Below are 20,990 nucleotides of genomic sequence, written 5' to 3' on the forward strand. Positions count from 1 at the left end.
CTACTGGTGAAAATAACCAGCCTAGGCAGGCTGCACGACGCGATCGGGTCATTAAACCTTCTTATACTCTTGATTTAATGAGTCGCACTCACACGTCAAGGATAATTACACCTGACCTGAATTAATTACGACCCCGAATTAAATCAACATCTGTCCTTTAACGGCAATTCAAATTTAAATTAAAGAGTGAGCGCTTGTTTTTTTCCACCTTCTTCACGCACGCACAGCTCAGCAAGTTCATCAATCTTCAGAAATGAACCCCGCCAAGCTGTGTTTGTTATTTGAAAAATAAAAAATGCACTTGAATGCAAAACTTATGGACAAATGTGGATTGAACACATGCCTGTGAGTAAAGTGCTATCCTGCACATGCCAGCCTTTTCTCTTAAGATACACACTCTTCTCTGTATTCAATCAACATCTGCCCTCAATAGAAAAAAAAAACAAAACAAAATTGCCTTTATTCTCAAGACAAAAGTAAAGGACAAATGCTGATTGAATACAGGCCTACATCTTTATGTCTTTCGTTATTAAGATGGCTGAATTGAACTGTCAGATGCTCTGTATAAAAGGGCCAAAGTGACAGTTGGGACAGCCGGAGTGCGTTACTAGGAGACCCAACAACAACAACCAACTGAACAGGACTCCGCGTGTGAATCCCGCCATCGCCGCGGTTACCGCTGTCACCGCGCCCCCCCCCCCCCTCCCCTCCCCCCCCCCCCCCCCCCCCCCCCCGGAGAAGAAAGGAGCCAGAGAACCCGCGCGCGATGAATCCCGCCATCGCCGCGGTCACCACCGGCACCGCCGCCGTCACCACGGTTACCGCCGCCATCGGCATCATCGCGGCCGGCTCGGGGACGCTCGCTCGCACTCACTTGAGCGTCTCGGACAGGAAGAAGCTCTGCTGCATGTTGTCGTGGCTCGCCGAGGCGGCGTACACGTCCCTGATGCCGGAGAAGCCCGCCTCCACGCGGCAGTGGCGCTCCAGGGCCTGCAGGGGGCAGCGTTTCAAACCGGGGAAAAAAAAAAAACATTAAAAACATCACACGAAAAAAGGGAAATGACAGTCAGAACTGAGAGATAACAGGAGACGCAGGATGAAAAGGTTGGGGGGTTTTTCAGTCGGGAAAACGACAGCACTGTTTCAGGAAACTTAATTCAGTCATTGAAAAATCCTCCATGTAAAAATTAACGAGCAAATTTTCAATTTTGTGAATTGTGTGAATTTTTCATTCATATTCTGAACTGATGGAATTAAACAGGGGAGCTGACTCCCATAACTCCGTGGGTGAGACGTGCAGTTGAGTCGCGTGATTGGCTGTTTGGGAGGTAACTAGGACGGGTGGCATGTGGAGAGGCTGTCATGAGCTTGTCTCTCCTTCTTCTTCTCCTCCGTCGGGTGATAAAACAAAGGCTCTGTCATTACTTCAGGGAAGCCTTTCGCTCAGTCAACCCCCAGAGCGTCTGAAAGACTAACCGTGCGACTGAGAGAATGAGTCAGACTGGGATTCAATCAACAACAGTCTTTAAGTTTGGCTAACAAATAATAGCGAAAGTTTGTCTTTTTCTGCCTCTCGCCCAATGCATGCTGGGATAGGCTCCAGCACCTCCTGCGGGTCTGCCCAGGAAAAGCGGGTAAAGGTAATGGATGGATGTATTTATGGAAATAAGTACTGTAAATAATCATAAAATATATACGGCAACACTTCACAATATATTTCGCAATATATTTGCACATTTATCGTTGAATTAATAAATCAAAATCACACTTCTTTACTGTAAGGGTTTCTCATTCTGAGCTACGCTGGAAGCAGGCATGTGCAAAACAGACTGTTATCTGCAGGAAAGCGAGGTGAATTTCTGAGAAGAGAGAGAACAAAAACATACTCTAATTATTATTAGCCAAATATTAATTTAGTAAAACAGTGTGAAAAGTCCCACTAACGGGGTTATTTGCCACCTCTGTCAGTAATGACAGCGTGTCGACCACTTGAGAGATGATGAATTCTTTTTTCTGCATTAAATATCTCCTCAGCCTGCTAAACGAGTATCAAACGCATCGTGCGTCTTGCCCACACTAAATTCCACAGGGCGATGCCGCCGGAAATGCCAGTCCCAAACCAGGCTCTTCCCTCTCTCCTTCTCGTATTTAGAAAGAGGTACATGTTTTGTTGTTTTCTTCTTTCTTCGTAAAAAAAAAAAACAAAAAAAAAAAACAGTGAGAGCCATTGATTTTATCCCCCCAGTTTTTTCACTTCTCTCTTTTTTTGTTTTGTTTTTCTTGCTGATCGATGACCTTTAGCAGCAGGCTCCTCTGTGTGGGATGGTCTGATATCACGTCAGATGGTTTCCTCGTCTGTGATGAGGTAACAAGGGGGCGGGACTTCAGTATGCCCTGAGGCCGTGGACCAATCGCCTCGCTGTGATCACTGCTCACGTCCACCAAACCCACTCTGCCCCCAGTCAAGATCAAAACAGATGAGGCCTCTGGGTGCCACACACACACACAAACTCAGTCCCACACACAAGCACACGCACACACACACAGTCCCCCCCACACACACACAAACTCAGACCCACACACAAGCACACACACACACACACACAAACTCAGTCCCACACACAAGCACACACACATAGTCCCTCACCCACACAACAAACAAACATGGACACACACAGACACACACGCACACACACAGTTACTCTGACACACACACACACACACACAGTCCCTCTCACACACACACAGTCCCTCACGCACACACCTCCATGGTGCATCACACCCTCATTAGCTAAACAGCCAGAGGAAATGGAGGTGTCAGTCTAGCAGGGAATGAGTATAATATAAGTTTAAGAGCCCCCGCAGGAGCCCCTACGTGAGAGGATTTCTTCCCTCTTCCCCAAAACCGACACCTATGGCACAACAACACGGATCCTCTTTCATTTATCCTCCATTTTATCCTCTATAGTTTTTTTCTCCCTCCACCCCCCCCTTTTTTTACCATGGCTTTTGGGAGTTCAACTGAAATTGGGCTTGGGAGAAATTTAACAGCGTTTCCTTTTCTCCTTTTTTTTTACTGCACTTTCCTTCACCTGGAAGGGGCAGATGTACTGAATACTAAACCAGACTCTTCGCTAATCGTAGCCTAGCCTAGCCTAGCCTAGCCGCTCTGAGGTGGGGACGGGATTGGCTTGGTACCAGAGCATAAATAGAAAACTTCCGCAGGCATCCTCCACCAGAACAGAATTGGGCTCCTCGGTGATAACTCCAATTAGAGACGAAAGCTGCCTGGCATTACAATCCACTTGGCGAACAGCGCGGAGAATCAACTTTTTTTTTGTAGCGCAGACAAAAGGCCGTCTTCATTCAAGGCCTAACGTTTGTTGTTTTGTGAGTAAACGCACGTGTTACTTCCTTCCTTCCTTTCCAGACCCACACAAGCTAATGCTGGCGACTGAGTGCTGCGCTCTCCAAACAGTTTGTGAACAAAACAAATGGAAAAAAAAACGACAACTTGAACGCAGCTGTGATTTAGTGTAAAGGACAATTGTGGATTGAAGTTTTGGGCCGAGCCCCAAACTCAGAGAGCAAGCGACTCCGGGCCGGTCCTGGGCCGATTCTGGCCCGAAGGCAGCGCCGCCCTGGGCGGAGCCGGCGCAGATCCGGACCGGAGTCGCGCGCTATCCAGGGGGTACGAGCGCCGATGCCGGCGGGGGGGACACAGGCGCGCACTCACCTCCACCGCCTCCCAGCCCCACTGCCGGTACTTGGGGTCGTGGGTCAGCCGCCACATGTACATGTAGCTCTCGATCACCTCCGGCCGCAGGATGTAGTACCTGTCACTCAACCTGGTCGCCGTGGCTTCCGCGCCACTGTCGAACCGAAACGCCTCAGGCCCCAGCTTTGTGGCTGTTTGGGAAGAGAAACATCACGAAACTCATTTTCAGTCCATCATCATGATTATTCATGTAAATGAAATCAATAATGAAAAGGTTCAAAAGAAGTCAGATAAAAAGAAGGCAGGCACTGAAACTGCATTAAGACATCAGGCACCCTGGGCTTGCTTCCACAGGTCTCATTAGACTAAAACACGCATTTGATCTCGGATCGCTGAAACCCGATAAAAGTAAATAACACCGGGTTTGTATCCTACAATTAACAGAGATGTTATACAGCCCAAAGAGAAAAATTGCCAGTGTTCCTTCGTCATGGCAACAGTGTTCCCTCGCCATGGCGATGGAAGCTGCCTAGGCATTCTTAGGTGGTGGTAAGCTTTGTTTTCTGTTTTTTTTTTTTTTTTTTTTCTTTTAATTACATTTATGTTGCTTATTCCTTTTCCTCCTTGTGGCCTTGTTTGCTCCAGATGGTACACGCATTTTCTCAGTCACAAGCAGTTTCACGAGAGAGAGACATACAGAGACAGAGAGGGAGAAAGAGGAAGCGGGAGAGAAAGAGACAGCAAGAGATGGGACAGAGAGAGCAAAAGAGAGAGAGAAAGAGAGAGACAGCAAGAGATGGAACAGAGAGAGCGAGAGAGAGGGAACGCGAGCGAGAGAGAGAGAAAGGGCAAGGGAAAGAGAGAGAGGCAGGACATAGGGTTATCTTGGCCATGCTGTAATGAGTCTCAGAAGCCGCCCAGCTGGAACCTGGACTCCTGTTTAATTAGCCACAGCAGCAGACATGCTGGAAGACTGAGCCAGCCCGTCAGGTTGGGGCTTCGCCTGCAGTCACTGGGACTCCCCCCCGCTGGAGGGGGGCGGGGGGCGGGGGGGTGGTGGTGGGTGCACGGGTAGCTGAAGGGGTTTGGGGTAGAGGCGAAAAAAGAATCCGAATTTGTTTCTGTAGAAATCTAATTATAGCGCTAGAAATACCTTTGCTCAAGGGTAAAAAGGCAGTGCCCCACCGAGGAATCAAACCTGCAACCTCTGAGTCACAAGCCCAGTCCACTACCCATTATAACAGCAGTGCCATCACACTGTAGGCCATAGGCATCTAATTTAATCTGAAAAAGGCCAGTGTGGGTGCACGTTTTTGTATCAGCCCAGCACTAAGACACCAGATTCTACTCATCAAGGTCTTGATTGGAGCGGAGGATTGGGTAATTAGTTGAAACAGGTGTCATAGTGCTGGGCTAAAACAGAAACCTGCACCAGGACCAGCATCAGCACCAGCACCGTCCCTTTGCAGATAAGATTGGACCAACCCGCAATTCAACTCCATGCAGTAAATTTTCCCAGTCCATCAATCACAGATACATAGATATTATATATTATATCATATTTATATATATATCACATTGGTCTGCTGTATTACAGAGACAGAGCTAGCCATGGTCCTGGAGAGCTGCAGTACCTGCTCAGCGCTTATCAGGTAAATACATTTCGCTGTTTATTATTCATAATCTCACCTCACGTGGTTCCTGGGTCTGACTGTGTTTCTGACTTTCAGGTAAAAACAGAAACCAGAGGATTGCGTAATCCTCCAGGATCCCCTGCACTTCGGTATGAAACACAAACACAAGCGACTTGATATGATTTCAGCATCGTTGCATCATGTTTTTCTATTGGCCCAGACCGATTACGCACGCAACGTCGGATATTTTGGATACTCAAGACAGGTTTGTGATGTGGCTGCCATCTTTACAATGGCAGATATCAGGGCATTTGGGGGGGGGGGGGGGGGAAACACATTTAAAGTAACTCCGAAGCAGTTTGCGCAGAGATATTACGCTTCCAGAGGTCGTATGCATTTATATTACCAAATTATTCTTCAAAAGCGTAGTTTCTTCCCTTAGCCCCCCTGTGGGGGTTTGTGGTCTAAAAGCTGTCTGGCCCATCAGGAAACACGCACTTGGCCTGAAATAATATTTTTAAAAACCCAAAAAGTGAACTATCCCTGCAAAAGACCTCAACTAATATTACACACTTGACAGAGCTGAAAGAAATCTCTCTTTTTTTTTTCCCTCTCCAAATGCATCTAATCCGAGATCTGCTTTTGAGTCTCGGAGTTTAATATCGAGCTCTCTCTAATGATGAATCCGAACCGCAGTATCATTTTTTTTAAAGGGCAAAAAAAAAAAAAAGATGAAAAGTATTCCGAGTATAAACGAAGAAACCTGGTACGAGATGTGTCACACGAAAATGATTATTTATTTATTTTTTATTTATTTTTTTAAACTTTGAAGATGAATGCGTCCGGGTCTTCGGCGTACGGACTGATCCTGGCTGTGCTGATGTGCTTTGGTTTCGGGGGCTGGAGACAGCTGTGAAAAGCCGAGATCAAACAGGGTTTTCCCAAATCCAAACACAGCCCCCCCTGCTCTCCCCGGGCTCCGGCTGCCGAGCGGAATCGAGTCCCGACCGGAATGCTGGATCTCTGGGTCCAGAGCAGGAGTTCTGACCCAGGACCAGCTTTCCAGAGTGCACAGGTGGACCCAGACCTGGACCCTCCCCCACCCCTCACCTGAGTGACTGTAGGACTCGTGCCCCCCCCCCCCCTCACCTGAGTGACTGTAGGACTCGTGCCCCCCCCCCCCCTCACCTGAGTGACTGTAGGACTCATTCCCCCCCCCTCACCTGAGTGACTGTAGGACTCGTGCCCCCCCCCCTCACCTGAGTGACTGTAGGACTCATTCCCCCCCTCACCTGAGTGACTGTAGGACTCGTCCCCCCCCTCACCTGAGTGACTGTAGGACTCGTACCCCCCCCCTCACCTGAGCGACTGTAGGACTCGTGCCCCCCCCCCCCTCACCTGAGTGACTGTAGGACTCGTGCCCCCCCCACCCCCCCCTCACCTGAGTGACTGTAGGACTCGTCCCCCCCCCCTCACCTGAGTGACTGTAGGACTCGTGCCCCCCCCCCCCCCTCACCTGAGTGACTGTAGGACTCGTGCCCCCCCCTCACCTGAGTGACTGTAGGACTCTTCCCCCCCTCACCTGAGTGACTGAAGGACTCGTGCCCCCCCCCCTCACCTGAGTGACTGTAGGACTCGTGCCCCCCCCCCCCCCCCTCACCTGAGGACGTAGACTCGTGCCTCCCCCCTCACTGAGCGATCGTAGACTCCTGCCCCCCCCCACCTGAGTGACTGTAGGACTCGTGCCCCTCCCCCCCTCACCTGAGCGACTGTAGGACTCATGGCAGGTGTGGGTGATTTCGGCCGCCAGGTCCAGGTAGTGCTGCCTCTTTTCGGGCGCGCCGTCGTCCGCCCCGATCCCCACCATGCCCCCCGAGAAGCAGGCCAGGTGCCCCATCTTGTGGTCGAGGAGCCCGCCCCGCCACTCCGCCATGTAGGTGAGACCTCCGGGAGACTTCTGCACCAGGTTGGCCTCGATGGCCTGAGGAGAGACATGCCGAGTTATTCTCACCTGGCCACCCTCTCCCCCCACCCAAAAGTATTCACGGAAAAGAAACTAATAAGACAGACAGACAGACAGACAGACAGACAGATAGACAGACAGATAGATAGACAGATAGATAGATAGACAGATGGAGTTGTTGTGGTCTCTGTGACACGCAGCTATGGTGCTGTGTCAGATATTAATACATTCTGCATTTAGACCAAACAGTTCAATTTTTTGTATCGTCTGACCACAAAAAAAAAAAAAAAAAAAAAAAACTACTTCCGCATGTCGAGAGTATTATTTATGCTCCTCTGGTCCATGTGGGATTTACACTGAGCCCTTTTTCAATAAATGTCAATGATGCTTCTGCACCACTGGAAAACAACAGGTCAGCTTTGTGCTAGGAGCGGAACGTTGCCAGTGTGTGATTTTGCAAGCATTTTACAGCTGACCTCCCAGCGGAATTCCAGACCAACGTCCTGCGAACCGAAAGGTTCTACCTGTTTCTGGAAGGGATTCATGACTACAGAGTAACGATGTGTCCCGGAGGGCAGGTGTGTGTGTTGTGTGCTGGTTTTTGTTTCCACCCAGGCTAAACGACGGTACGTACACCAACACCGATTCACTCACAGATTACGTCACAGTAAAACGTTGCATAGGGCCTTCATTCATAAGGGGCGATATAGCTCAGGAGGTAAGACTGATTGTCTGGCAGTCGGAGGGTTGCCGGTTCAAACCCCGCCCTGGGCATGTCGAAGTGTCCTTGAGCAAGACACCTAACCCCTAACCCCTAACTGCTCTGGCGAATGAGAGGCATCAATTGTAAAGCGCTTTGGATGAAAGCGCTATATAAATGCAGTCCATTTACCATCATTCATGCACATTCAGAAATGTACTCACTGTAACCGTCAGACGGTGTAAACGTTAGCGCTAATTAAGTCATTAAGACCAGAAGTCGGCGTGAAACCCAGAAACGTTGGCCCCCTCTGCGTTACAGGTACTGCGTTTCCGTCGCTTCCTACCCTTCAACAGACCTCCTCGCAGTCTCCCGCCAAGCGGCCATCGCTGGCGCCTTCCCGCTGAACTGTTTCAGTAGCTCATTGGTTTTCATGGACTTTTTATGTGTCTTACCGCCAAGTGATTTGTATGGAAGTGTACAGAACCGGGTAACACCTTCACAGGAGACAGACGCCAGAACAAAAACATGAATGTTGTGACTTTTAAGACTAGATCAGTGGCCTCATTTATACAACGGTCTAAAGATCAAACTGTGTCTGAAATAGAGGCTTACGCAAAAAACCATGACTAGGCAGTTAAGCTAACGCTCTACCCCAACTACCCAACACAATAATGACACAAGCATAAAATACACTACAACTCATGGACAATGGAGCGATAATGCCATCGTCTCTCTATATTTTAAAGAGGGTGATGGGGTTTGTGGGGGGAAGTTGGTCACCCTCCAACTACCAAACAGAATGGCACAATCATATGCTAGATAATGGAGGATTAATACTATCATTCCTGTATTTTGAGGTGGAGCAGTGGTGGAGGTAGCGGGGGGAGGGGGTGCAAAGAGGGGTGTTGGTCACCCTCGAACTTAACACAAAGGTGGCACAAGCCTAACGTTCACTGAAACCCATGGGACATTACCAGACATCGGTTCAGGCACACTGTTATAGCGAGCCTATTGCCTGCTAAAACACACATGACTGTGCTACCACTCAGTCCCAATGTTGACCTCCAAGTATGACTTACAATATTTTGTGTTACTTGATTATCCACACGTGCAACACAACATTTGGCATCACAACAGAAAATATCACTGGTAATTTACTAAGTAAGATAAGTGGTGGAAAATCTCAAAGTTATGAGAGACGAAGTGGAGCTGCTTGAGGGGCCTGTGTTGTGTGTAGTCCAGGTACTCACTGTGTAACAGCTGAAAATGTTTTCCAACAAACATGCTGCTGAAACACAGTATAGGGCCTAAGAGACAGGAAATGTTGTTCTAAACTGATATTTCGAAAAAATGGTCTGGAGTGCCTGCAAAGAAATGCTGCATTTTTTGCAACACCGAGTCTCACAGGGTTAAGGGCAGCAGGAGATCGATAGCCAGAAATCTGCCCTTATTGCTCTCCTCCCTCACTTCCTCCCTCTCTCTCTCTCTCTTCATTGCTTTTTCTCCTTCTATCCCCTCCCTCCAACCCAAAGAAAATCTGAACCCCCCCCCCCCCCCCACAGAAATGAGCAATTGAAAAACTCCCCAGTGGGAAGAAAAACACTCAACAGGTGGCAAGAACAAACTCCCCACCCTCCTAATGCTCTCTCTCTCTCTCTCTCTCCATGCAGTAGACTTAGCAGTTAGCTTCCCCACGGTGTTCGCCCACTCTCTCTCTCTCACCCCCATTTGTGTAAATTGCCACCCACGGAGGTTCTGCCCCCATCCCTCCTCTCCCCCCCCCCCCAAAAAAGGTGCTGTGAGATGGGGGGGGAGGGCCTGCCCAGCTCACAGCACTGACTTATAGCTTCACACAGCCACACGCGCTTCCATCAATCTGTGCAGGATAACCCATAATAAGCTCTCCAATACCCCCTTTAGAAGTGATCTGCTAAATTTACCTGTGAGCAGTGGAAACCATTCAGCAGGTAATGCTGATCACCTGTATAATGTACACCTGTATACAAACAAACTCACCCCTCAAGCAACACGGGGCAGGTAAACACTCTGGACCCCTGGACAGTCTTCATGTGTAAAAAAAAGAAAAAAAGAAACAAAAAAAAAACAACCTAGGAACACACGTATAAACTCACAGGAAAAATGAAATAAATCACTTCACTTAAGTGAAGTGCTGCAGCAGAGGTCTGTGTTTTCCACAGGATGTAATCAACCCTAATACAGCACCTTTAACTCAAATAGAGAGCTCCCTGTCTCGTTGGGCCCACATACAGTAGACGCCGTTAGAGCTGATTTAACTCTATTAGAGCTGATTTAACTCTATTAGAGTTGATTTAACTCCGTTAGGCTCAATTTAGCGTGAGGAAATGTTGCCGCGCTCGGTCTGCTGAACTGTCGTGGCTGAGCGAAGAGATGCTGAACATCAACGGCCAAAGTGCGTTCGAGACCCTCACACAATTATGCTTTAGAGCAGGGCTGCCCTACCCCGTTTCTGGAGATATACCACCCTGTAGGTTTACACTCCAGTCCTAACAAAGCACACCTCACTCAACAGCTAGAGCAGGGCTGCCCAACCCTGTTTCTGGAGATCTACCATCTTGTAGGTTTACACTCCAACCCTAACAAAGCCACACCTCATTCAACAGCTAGAGCAGGGCTGCCCAACCCTGCTCCTGGAGATCTACCATCTTGTAGGTTTACACTCCAATCCTAATAAAGCTCACCTCATTCAGCAGCCAGAGCAGGGGCCGCCCAACCCTGCTCCTGGTGATCTACTGTCTACCGAGATCTACCGGAGCAGCACCTACTTCTTTATCCCTGTGGTGACCAGACACAGACTGAAGCTTAAGTTCAGCTTAGCCAGACTTGGGTGGAGTACTGGGTGACGCTCTGGCAGAGGCCGAGTTTACTCCAACAGAAAAATGTTGTTGGCGCTGAAACAATCGCAGTTCGGAGCGACCAAATTTTTAAAGCGTGCCAACATTAGTTAGCTCCTTGTGCTTAGAGACGAGGAATGAACCATAATAAATCTCTCGTTATTAATTAACGGAAAACAAGGCCACTACACGTCCCCCTAGCAGGAGCTAGCGAACTTAATTAAAACTTGTTGCACTAATTAGGAGTGAAGAATAACTGGAAATAATGTCATTATTTGTCTTCAGCACCTTTGTTTGATGATTTTTTTTGTTGTTTACTTCTTAGAAACACACCTGCACTGCCAGCGTTCTCTCTCAGGTGACAGGCATTCCACCTGTAAATTAATTCCATTCCATTCCTCCCAGGTGATGTCATGGCAACGGCACCTGTTCTGTCACAGAGAAATCGCCCCCCTGCTGCCCACCGCCCCCCCCCCCCTTTCTGAACGGGAATAAACATGTTCTTGTGTTCTTATCAACACCTCCATGTGTCCACGTGTGTGTGGCATTGATGTGTGTGTGTGTGTGTGTGAGAGAGAAAGAGAGAGAGAGAAAAAGAGAAAGAATGAGAGATGGAGAGAGAGAGAAGAGAGAGACAGCTAGAGAAAGAGAAAGAGACATCGAGAGAGAGAGAGCTGACAGACTGTAGTTTCTGAAGTCGGAATATAGTTGCAAAGAAGTCTGGGAAAAGCACATCAGACACACACCCGCAATGTCTCGAAAGACAGCTCCCCCCTCCCCCCCCCCCGCCCCCGCTCCCCCCCAGCCCCCCGTCTCCCCCCGCCCACCCTGGCAAGTGAAATCCCCCAGCATGCCCAATCCTCTTCTTCCTCACGTCACTCCTGCTTTTCTGCTTTCTCTCTCTATTTTTCCTTGATGGAACAAGCCCCAAGCCAACTGGCTGGCTCGGTTGGTAGAGGTTGGTCACCCATGACTGCATCTTGAAATGTGGGGGGGGGGGGGGGTGATGAAGGGGGCTGTTCCATCAATCCCTTCCTGACCATCTCCCTTCCCTGACCATTTAAACCCCCTTCAACTGCCACCCCCCCCCAGCCAATCCGCACAGACCATAGAATCAGCCCAGGCACCACTTCAGCGTGAGTCAGCGGTAACCTTGGTAACATCTGAGGCAACCAATGAATGGGTGAGAAACACAGGGACATATGAGCGTGTGTGTGCCCGCGTGTGTGTGTGCACCTGTGTGCATTTGCGTGTGTCTGTCTGTGCACCTGTGCGTGTTTAGAACAGCCTTGAACATGCAAACATGCAGAATCATAAGACAGTCACAACTCTTCCCTTTATCTCTCTAAATCTCTCTCGCTTCTCCTCTGATTGGGCCCCCACTCTCCATTCAACCTCTGCCTCTCTTTCTTTCTCTTCCATACTTACAGCAATGCCTCTGTCACTCTCCATCTCACTGTTGTGCTCTTTATAACCTTCTTCTCCCACACCATGTTCCTGCCTTCATAACCTCTCTCTTTCTCCCTCTCCCTCTGTTTCTCTGTCTAACCGTGTTAATCTGTCTAACCTTTCCCCCTCTCAGCTCCTTTCTTCTGTATAATCTCTCTGTCTCGCCATTTTCTCTATAAAACATCTCCCTCTTCTTCTTTTTGATCCCCCGCTGTATAATCTCTTTGCTCTCTGTCTCTCTCTCTCTCTATCTTTCCATCTCCCTCCCTCTCTCTCTCTGTCTCTCTTTCTCCTCTCCTCTCTCTCTCTCCATCCTCCTCTCTCTCCCTCCCTCCTTCCCTCCGCATGGCACCACTCCAGCATCCTGCGTGTATTGCCGTGGAAACGACGACGCACCTGCAGAGCGGAGTAGTACATCCTCTTGGCCTCCTCGTCCGTCTTGTCGGACATCAGATAGGACTTGATCAGATACTCATAGAAGCTGTCTCCCAGGCCCCCGATAGATACATGATCTGAGAGGAGAAAGAGAAAAAGCCCAAATCGCTCAGTCTCCCGTTGATTCCCCACCGCCCCCCCACTCCCACCCCCACCCCACCCGCTCCCCCGTTGTGCGAAATCGTCCCGGAGAGATACAGTGCAGTCAGATAGCAGCAAAAGACTCTTTATTCCACATGAAACGCACACACGCGCACAGAAACCAGAGTGATCTTTGCCAAAACTTGGATTACTCTCAGTGAGAGGCGACAAGGCATTCTCAGGTGTGTGTGTGTGTGTATGTGAGTGTCCTTGTGCTGTGTGTGCGTGCACTGTGTGTGTGTTCACTTACGTGTGAGTATGTGTGTGTGTGCATGTGTGTGTGCATCTCTGTGTGTGTGCATGTGTGGGCATCCTTGTGTGTGTGTGTGTGTGCATGTGTGCATGCATCTGTGTGTGTGTGTGTGTGTGGGGGCATCCTTGTGTGGGTGTGTGTGTGCATGTGTGTGTGTGTATGTGTGTGTAAAGGTTATCTGCCTGGCTCTGTTTGCCCTTGACAGTGAGAGATGAACTTGATTCCACGTCTCCTCTGAGAACACAGCCGATAACCTCCTCCCCTGCCCCCTCACCCCCCCGCCCCCTCGCCCCCCCGCCACCACCCCCGCCCCACCCCCACCTCCCAAAGCATATCTGCGCCGCTTCATTAGAAAATTTGCTTACAACAACAATTACCTTCCTAATCGGGCAAAATGATGTTTCCAAGCCTGTATCTGAAAACATTTCTCTTTCTCCCCCCCCCCCCCCCCCCCCCAGTTTCTCTCTCGTCCCCCACATAAGAGAATTACCAAAGATTCAATTTCCAGGGCTAATAGGATTTATTACAATTTTCCCCGACGCCAAACCGCCACGGGAGTCTTCTTTTTTTTTTCTTTTCTCGCCCTCAAGGGTGGAAATTCATATTCAGACGAGGTGACGGGAAAATATGAATATTCATGAGACAACAGGAAGCCGGGGGCTTGATAATGCACTTCATAAAAAGCCAAGAAAAATTTTATCACCTCCGTGATCAAAGCTCACATGTACAAGCATTTCCCTTTAAGCCACAACGGCATCGGTACAAATCCCTACATGCGTACCAATACCGTTTTTTAAACACACAGAGGCCTTAGCGTGCGGGACGGCTTGCCAGGTCAAAGAGGCAGAGACTCTTAGGGTCTTTGATCCTTTGAAGTGCCTTTATTTTCTTTTTTTTTAAATCCTACGTCAGCATTCTAGAACTCCGGTGCTTCCAATGACCACCAGCGATTGTGACATCAGCGCTAGAATGTTCCGTTGAGAGCATTCCAATCACGTATTTGTGATCTTACGCCTTGAAGGGTTAAATATGTGGAGCTGGATACTTGCTGGACGCTGGTGTGGAGATGGAATGCACTGGAAGCATATATTACCATGACGCTGCAACATTTACTAATTTATAGGGAAATAATATATACAGATCATTTCTGCTTTCAGACATTGAAATGTGTAAACAATTATGAATGTATTATATTTATGACTAAAATTCCCTGATACATCAATGATCTGATAGCAAATGTCTATTGCATTATGTATTCTTATGTTCTAGATGGGCAGAATGGCCTGTTCTCCTCATTATTTATTCTTATGTTCTAGATGGGCAGAATGGCCTGTTCTCCTCATTATTTATTCTTATGTTCTTCAGTTCTTATCAGCATCACCGCCTGTCCACTCGCATGTGGCCTTGATGGCAGTGGACATAATGTGACCATTAGGGAATCCTACCGCACCCCTGGGCAAAACCCTCGAGCTGAATCGGTTTGGTAAATAACCTCCAGCGCGACCACGCGATCTGTCGAGTCCAGGCTCAGTCACGCGCTCGTGATCAGGGGGGTGTCAGCTCCACAAAAAAAAAAAAAAAAAGAAAGCAAGAAGAAAACACAAGACAGTTTGCTGGGATCTAAGGCTGACGGGTCATAAAATATTTCCTCTCTTTCAGTTTTGGTTTTTCGCTGCGCGATTCTTGGGAAAATCGAGGGGGCAGGGTGCGCTACCTGGCGTTCAGGCCTGGATCTCTGTAACAAAGCAGCTTTGTGACAATGCCATCTGTAAGAAGTGCTACAAAAACAAAATATAACGGAATTGAATTGAACTGAACTGAACTGAATTTTATTTAATTGAACTGAACTGAACTGAACTGAATTGAATTGAATTGAATTGAATTGAATTGAATTGAATTGAATTGAATTGAATTGAATTGAATTGAATTGAATTGAATTGAATTGAATTGAATTGAATTGAATTGAACTGAACTGAACTGAACTGAACTGAACTGAACTGAACTGAACTGAACTGAACTGAACTGAATACTTACGCTGGACCCAGTTCCCGCTGACGGGGCTGAGGAAGTTGGGGTACAGTCCGTGAGGCTTTTCGATTTTATTGAGCAGCTTGCGGATGTTCATCACCTGGACAAAGAGAGAGAGAGAGAGAGACAGAGAGAGAGAGAGAGAGAGTCATTTCATAATGGTGTCTGTTTGTGAAGCAGAGTTAGCCCTGTGCCTGAGGCTAGCAGTACTGTGGGTCTCCCTCTCTGGACTAGGCCGAGCTCCCCAATATTTACAGTAAAATCCTCAGTGTTAAATCAACTCTCAGAGAGTACATACGGACTCAACTGGACTCATATGTACTCTGTTAGTTAAACGAACACTGGACATTTAACTCCAGCATTCACTGCTATATATGAGTGTCTGCAAAACCAAGCACGTTCACACACTCAGGAAAAGAGGAAGAGACAGCGAGAGAGAGAGAGAGTGAGAGAGAGAGAGCGAAAGAGAGAGTGAGAGAGAAAAATAGAGTGAGCAGGTGAGAGAGCGAAATAGAGAGAGCGAGTGAGAGAGAGAGAGAGAGGAGAGAGAGAGAGAAATAGAGAGAGCGAGAGATAGAGAGAGTGGGTGAGAAAGAGAGGGAGAAATTAAGAGAGCAAGAGAGAGAGTGAGAGAGAGAGAGCGAAAGAGAGAGTGAGAGAGAAAAATAGAGTGAGCAGGTGAGAGAGCGAAATAGAGAGAGCGAGTGAGAGAGAGAGAGAGAGGAGAGAGAGAGAGAAATAGAGAGAGCGAGAGAGAGAGAGAGTGGGTGAGAAAGAGAGGGAGAAATTAAGAGAGCAAGAGAGAGAGAGAGAGAAATAGAGGGAGGAATAATCCATGCCAGTTTTGAGGCGTCTGCTCTGCTTGTTGGCGTCCCTAGACCCTCGTTACCACTCTAACAGGAGTTAGTTCTGGAATCAGTCAAGACATAGCGTGAGAGAGAGAGAGAGAGAGAGATTACCGTGGCAACGGCTCACCTTCTCGGTGTAGACCGGATTTCCGGAGAGTTCCGTCAGGTGGACGAACTCCAGGTGCAGGGTCCCGAATTCGGCCAGGATGCTGCTCCCCGCCGAGGCCCACCCCCAGCTCCAGCTGGTGCCACTGCAACAGAACCCCGTCCCGGGGCCGTGAAAACCACCCCCAAGATACACCCAATCCCCACCCCCCCCCCACCTCAAATTCCAAACGAAGCTCGTCCCGCTTGTGCCCAGACAAAGTCACAAATTGGCAACATTGAGCTCACAGCGCTTGTTCTCTAATGCAGTGGGGACAAGTACAACGTTGTCTAAACCACACTTCCCCAGCCCTGGTACTGGAGAGTCGCAGGGTCTGCTGGGGTCCCCAGCCCTGGTCCTGCAGAGCCACAGGGTCTGCTGGGGTCCCCAGCCCTGGTACTGGAGAGCCACAGGGTCTGCTGGGGTCCCCAGCCCTGGTCCTGGAGAGCCACAGGGTCTGCTGGGGTCCCCAGCCCAGTTCCAGGAGAGCCGTAAGATCTGCTGGCTTTCATTGTCACTCGGTACTTATGTGATCAGTTACAGTAGTTGATTATAATCACTTCACCTCTGGTTCCCTGGGTCTGAATCCAGCAGAACCCTGTGCCCCCCTGGACCAGCATATAGAACCTGCCCTGAATTATTAATTTACAGTCTTTTTACAGGTGTCATGGGGTTACCTGCTCTCCTAACAGGAATAATAAATTACTGTTACTGCTCCGGAGGAATATAATATAAACAATAACCTGTATATGCAAAAATAGTGTAATATCTTACTGAGATATTAACACGAGAGAGAGAGAGAGGAAATCTGGGATCTGGGGGGGTTATAGGAAGAGGGAGAGGATATATAGAAGGAAAGAATGAGAAAGAGAGAGGCATTATGGGTAAAGTACAGCAGGCAGTCAGAAGGAGAGATGTAGAGAGATGACACTCATGATACATGTACCCCCATTCCAGCATTTTTTGGTAATTTTTGTAAATTTTGTAAATTTGTATTTGTCCTAATATTGTGGCTTGTTCTTCTCCCTAGTTTGGCTTGGCAGAGGCTAGGTCAGAAGAGTGTTCACTGCGTGAACCAAACTGTGTTATTGGCTAGAAATAGCTGTATGAAATGAGTATCGTATCTTATTGAACCTGTGTTATAGTTGTCCATGACCATGAAATGCACTTTTCTTTTGGACGTCGCTTTGGATAAAAGCGTCTGCCAAATAAATGTAATGCAATGTACAGACAGAGAGAGAAGGTTAGAGGAAATCTGGGGGGGGGGGGGGGAGGCACTGGAGCAGGCGCCAGGAGGCCAGGCCCCGCCGAGATAATGGCGGTAAAGTGGAAAGTCCCCGTGCGTCTGTGTGCATCAGAGAGACTCCGTCCGCATCGTTACCCACTCAAGCCCTGATGGGCCGCGTTGTGCCGCGGCAGGACCCAAAATCAATCCCCAACAGAGTGAGACGGAGCCGGGCCGCCGTTCCTCCATTTATCCCTCCCTCCATCCCTCCATCCATCCATCCATCCATCCATCCATCCATCTCCTCATCCACAACAACAATGGGCCTGAATCTAATCACAAGTGAAAAACCGTGAGCACGGTAAAAAAAAAGGGAGGAGAGAGGGAGGGAGAGAGATAGAGAGAGAGAAGAGAGAGAGAGGGGAGAGAGGGGGAGAGAGAGAGAGAGAGAGAGAGAGAGAGAGAGGGAGAGAGAGAGGGGGAGAGAGAGTGAGTGCAAGAGATGAAAAAGCCAATTACTTGCAGAAATGCACAAAGTTGCAGAGAATTCCATTAATATATATCGTTATATAATATCATGCACAATAATGAAAAGCCTGCCTCTATCATTTTTTCTCTCTTTCTCATCCTGTCTTCTTAAGGATCGGCATGCCTGTAAGTGGCCCTTTCCTTTTTCCATCTCTCTCCTGCACTCGTTCCTTTTCCACCCAGTTCACTCTATCGCTAGCTGACTGGTTAGTGAGGATAACTGGCCATTTATGTTTTTTGATGTGTCCATTTTTATGGCACACTGTGCATCCTTATTTTACACATTGTTGTCTAGGATCTCCAGGGGTTTATGTTAGATTTAATCTGTTCCTTTTCATTCTGAACATTTTGATAATACAACCGTCGGAACACGTGTTAAATGCCAAATTGAAAAAGACTCACTGATACACTACTGTGTTACAAGAAGTAGGAGCTAAGGAAGAACTGCTATAAATCCAAATCCTTTTATCATATATGCCAAATTCAAGATAAAAACTATATTACATCATATCCATTGGGAGGGATTGTGATCGTCTGACTAATAGTCATCACTAATAATAAAAAGGCTCACACTCCAAAAATGGAAATCTAATCACTCTCCACACTTTGATTGGTGGAACTGTGTAATGATGTATAAAAAATATTTTAAAAACACCCTGTCTCAATCTGCTGACGTGTGGGGTAAAAATGCTTGAGCCAATACAAAAAAGGTGAAGAGGCAACTTGGAAAGAAACCCCCAAATAACAGTCAGAAATAGAAAAATAAATTTAAAAAAATAAATAAAAACCTCTGGAGATAATGAAGGAAATAAGTGAAAGAAACACTTTCCAAGTTGCCTGTTCACATCTTCTTTGTATCGGCTCAAACAATCAGAGGAATTAGAAGAGGAAATAAAAAAGGAAAAAAAAATACTTTCAACAAATACCTCCTGGAGATAATGAAGGAAATAAGGGAAAGAAGCCTGTGGTGAATACAGCATTTTTGGGCCATTTAATTGATTTCGGTGTTGTGTCTTGAGCGTCCATACTGTATGCAACTGCTTTGAATATTTTCCACGTTTTGCGGACTTAAAAATGACATATTACAACAAAATTCCATACAAAACCATGAAATGTATGACAAAATGGAAAATTAAACTGTAAATGTCAAGGGCAAATATTCCTTTGCTGATAAAACCCCCCTTGAGACTACTTCATAGTCCTCCAGTATTTTTCGGACCCTAGTTCTAGATCCGCTGTTCTAAATCCCCCCCTTCAACCCCTCCCCCCCCCCACCCCCCACCCCTCTTCCTAGGGGTGACCCAACCCCATTATCTTGAGGACTCGATAGCAGACGCTATTACCTGCCCGACGAAAGGAAAAAGGGACGCGGTGACATTCCACGCCGTACGAATCTGCGGTGAGCCCTGACAAAGCCACGGCGCGTTGCCACAGCGCGTTGCCGCGGCGAGTCGCCACGGTCACGAGGCATCCCCCCTGAGCTCACGTCAAGCGGATCGTTTATTCGGTTAAAGGGGGCTCCGGTGTGTGATCCCCTTTCAGAGCGCCGGCGCAGCCTTGCCCGAGCCCCGTCCTTCGCCCCCGTCTAATTTAAATTAATCAGGCGCGCCACTTTGAGACGGATCTTTCGAGGTCAGGCCGGCTTCCCTCCTCTGAATAAATGCACTTGCCAGCCACGCTCAGGACTTTTTAATGTATTATTACTGTTTTATTTTTTATTACAAATTCTAAATTCATTTACTATATATATAGTTTTTTATTTTTAGTATTTTGTTCTCCCTTAGTACAGAAGGGCAAAGACTGATGAACCCAGGACTAATACTCAACACAATCACTAATAATTATTTTCCCAGCAACGGTGACAGACATTACTGGAGGTCAGCAGTTTAAGAAAGGTAAGAATAAAATAAGGTTTGTTTCATCCACATTCGAAAACATTCTATGAATTGCAGTCCACGAAACATTTTTCTATTTTGTCCACAGTCACATCCAGTAAGTGTATGTCTTGATGTTTTGTTAAGTCTGGGCTGTCGGTCTAGACTAAAAAAAAATCATGAAAGCAAAGAAGCCATATCACATTACAACATTTTTTACGGTTTCGCCCAGCCATTCCGTACAGTCTGTTTTTATAAACGTATTTGTTCTTTTTTAAAGCTGTTAACCCCGGTCGGTGGAAGAAGTTTTCAGCCCAGTCAATCAGCCGAGGGCTCGAAACGTATCGGTTCTGACACGACTGCCAGGACCGACGTGCTGTGTGTGTGTGTGTGCGTGTGTGTGTGTGTCTGTTTGTGTGTGTGCGCGCCGGTGTGTGTGTGTGCGTGTGCATGTGTGTGTGTGTGTGTCTGTGTGTGCGCGCCGGTGTGTGTGTGTGTCGGAGTGTGTGTGTGTGTGCGCGCCGGTATGTGTGTGTGCATGTGTGTGTGTGAGCAAGTGAGACGAAAAGAGAGTGAGTGGGCGAGAGACAGAGAAAAGAAGGAAAGACAGAGAGAGGGACAGAGAAAAGAATGAGAGAGAGAGGGAGAGAGAGAGAGAGAGAGAGAGAGAGGGAGAGAGAGAGAGGGAGAGAGAGAGAGAGAGAGAGAGAGAGAGAGAGAGAGAGAGAGAGAGAGAGCACTAATCCACTGCAGTTCTGCGGCTCGCAGGTCTCTGCAGTCCCTGGTCACTGCTCTAACGGGCATTAGTCGCAGGATGAGTTAATTAAATTTGGGGGCAGCGCTCCGCGTGGAGCAGGCCGGCTGATTGGGGGCAGGTGGGAGGGGGCGGAGCAGAGACACATTGTTCGGAGGGAAATGGAAAAGCGTTAAAAAGAGCGATGATGGACAAAGAGGAGAGAGAAAAGAAGAAAAGAGCGGAGAGAGATTTTATTGTCGGTCCTGTGCTGTGGATTTCTGAGTTAATGATGGGAGATGGGGGGGACAGAAAGGCACCAGGTGCACACACTGCAGGTGAGGTCCGATACAGTGACATGAAGCACACACACACACACACACACTCACGTACACACAACAAGCACACGCACACACACACGCACACACACACACACACAC

General features: G+C 48.0%; 1 protein-coding gene across 1 annotated transcript in view; it reads right to left on the bottom strand.

The window, feature by feature from the left end:
- Window positions 1–20,990, bottom strand: part of LOC135234749 (mannosyl-oligosaccharide 1,2-alpha-mannosidase IA) — a 218,319-nt gene that overhangs the window by 3,177 nt on the left and 194,152 nt on the right. The window contains exons 7-12 of the mRNA XM_064299681.1: window positions 16,173–16,296; window positions 15,204–15,297; window positions 12,737–12,852; window positions 7,114–7,333; window positions 3,737–3,909; window positions 875–990 (exon numbers count right to left, since the gene is read on the bottom strand). Coding sequence (XP_064155751.1) covers window positions 875–990; window positions 3,737–3,909; window positions 7,114–7,333; window positions 12,737–12,852; window positions 15,204–15,297; window positions 16,173–16,296 — 843 coding nt within the window. The remainder of the gene's footprint in view (window positions 1–874; window positions 991–3,736; window positions 3,910–7,113; window positions 7,334–12,736; window positions 12,853–15,203; window positions 15,298–16,172; window positions 16,297–20,990) is intronic.

The sequence above is a fragment of the Anguilla rostrata genome, chromosome 1 (assembly GCF_018555375.3).
Source record: "Anguilla rostrata isolate EN2019 chromosome 1, ASM1855537v3, whole genome shotgun sequence".
NCBI lineage: Eukaryota > Metazoa > Chordata > Actinopteri > Anguilliformes > Anguillidae > Anguilla > Anguilla rostrata.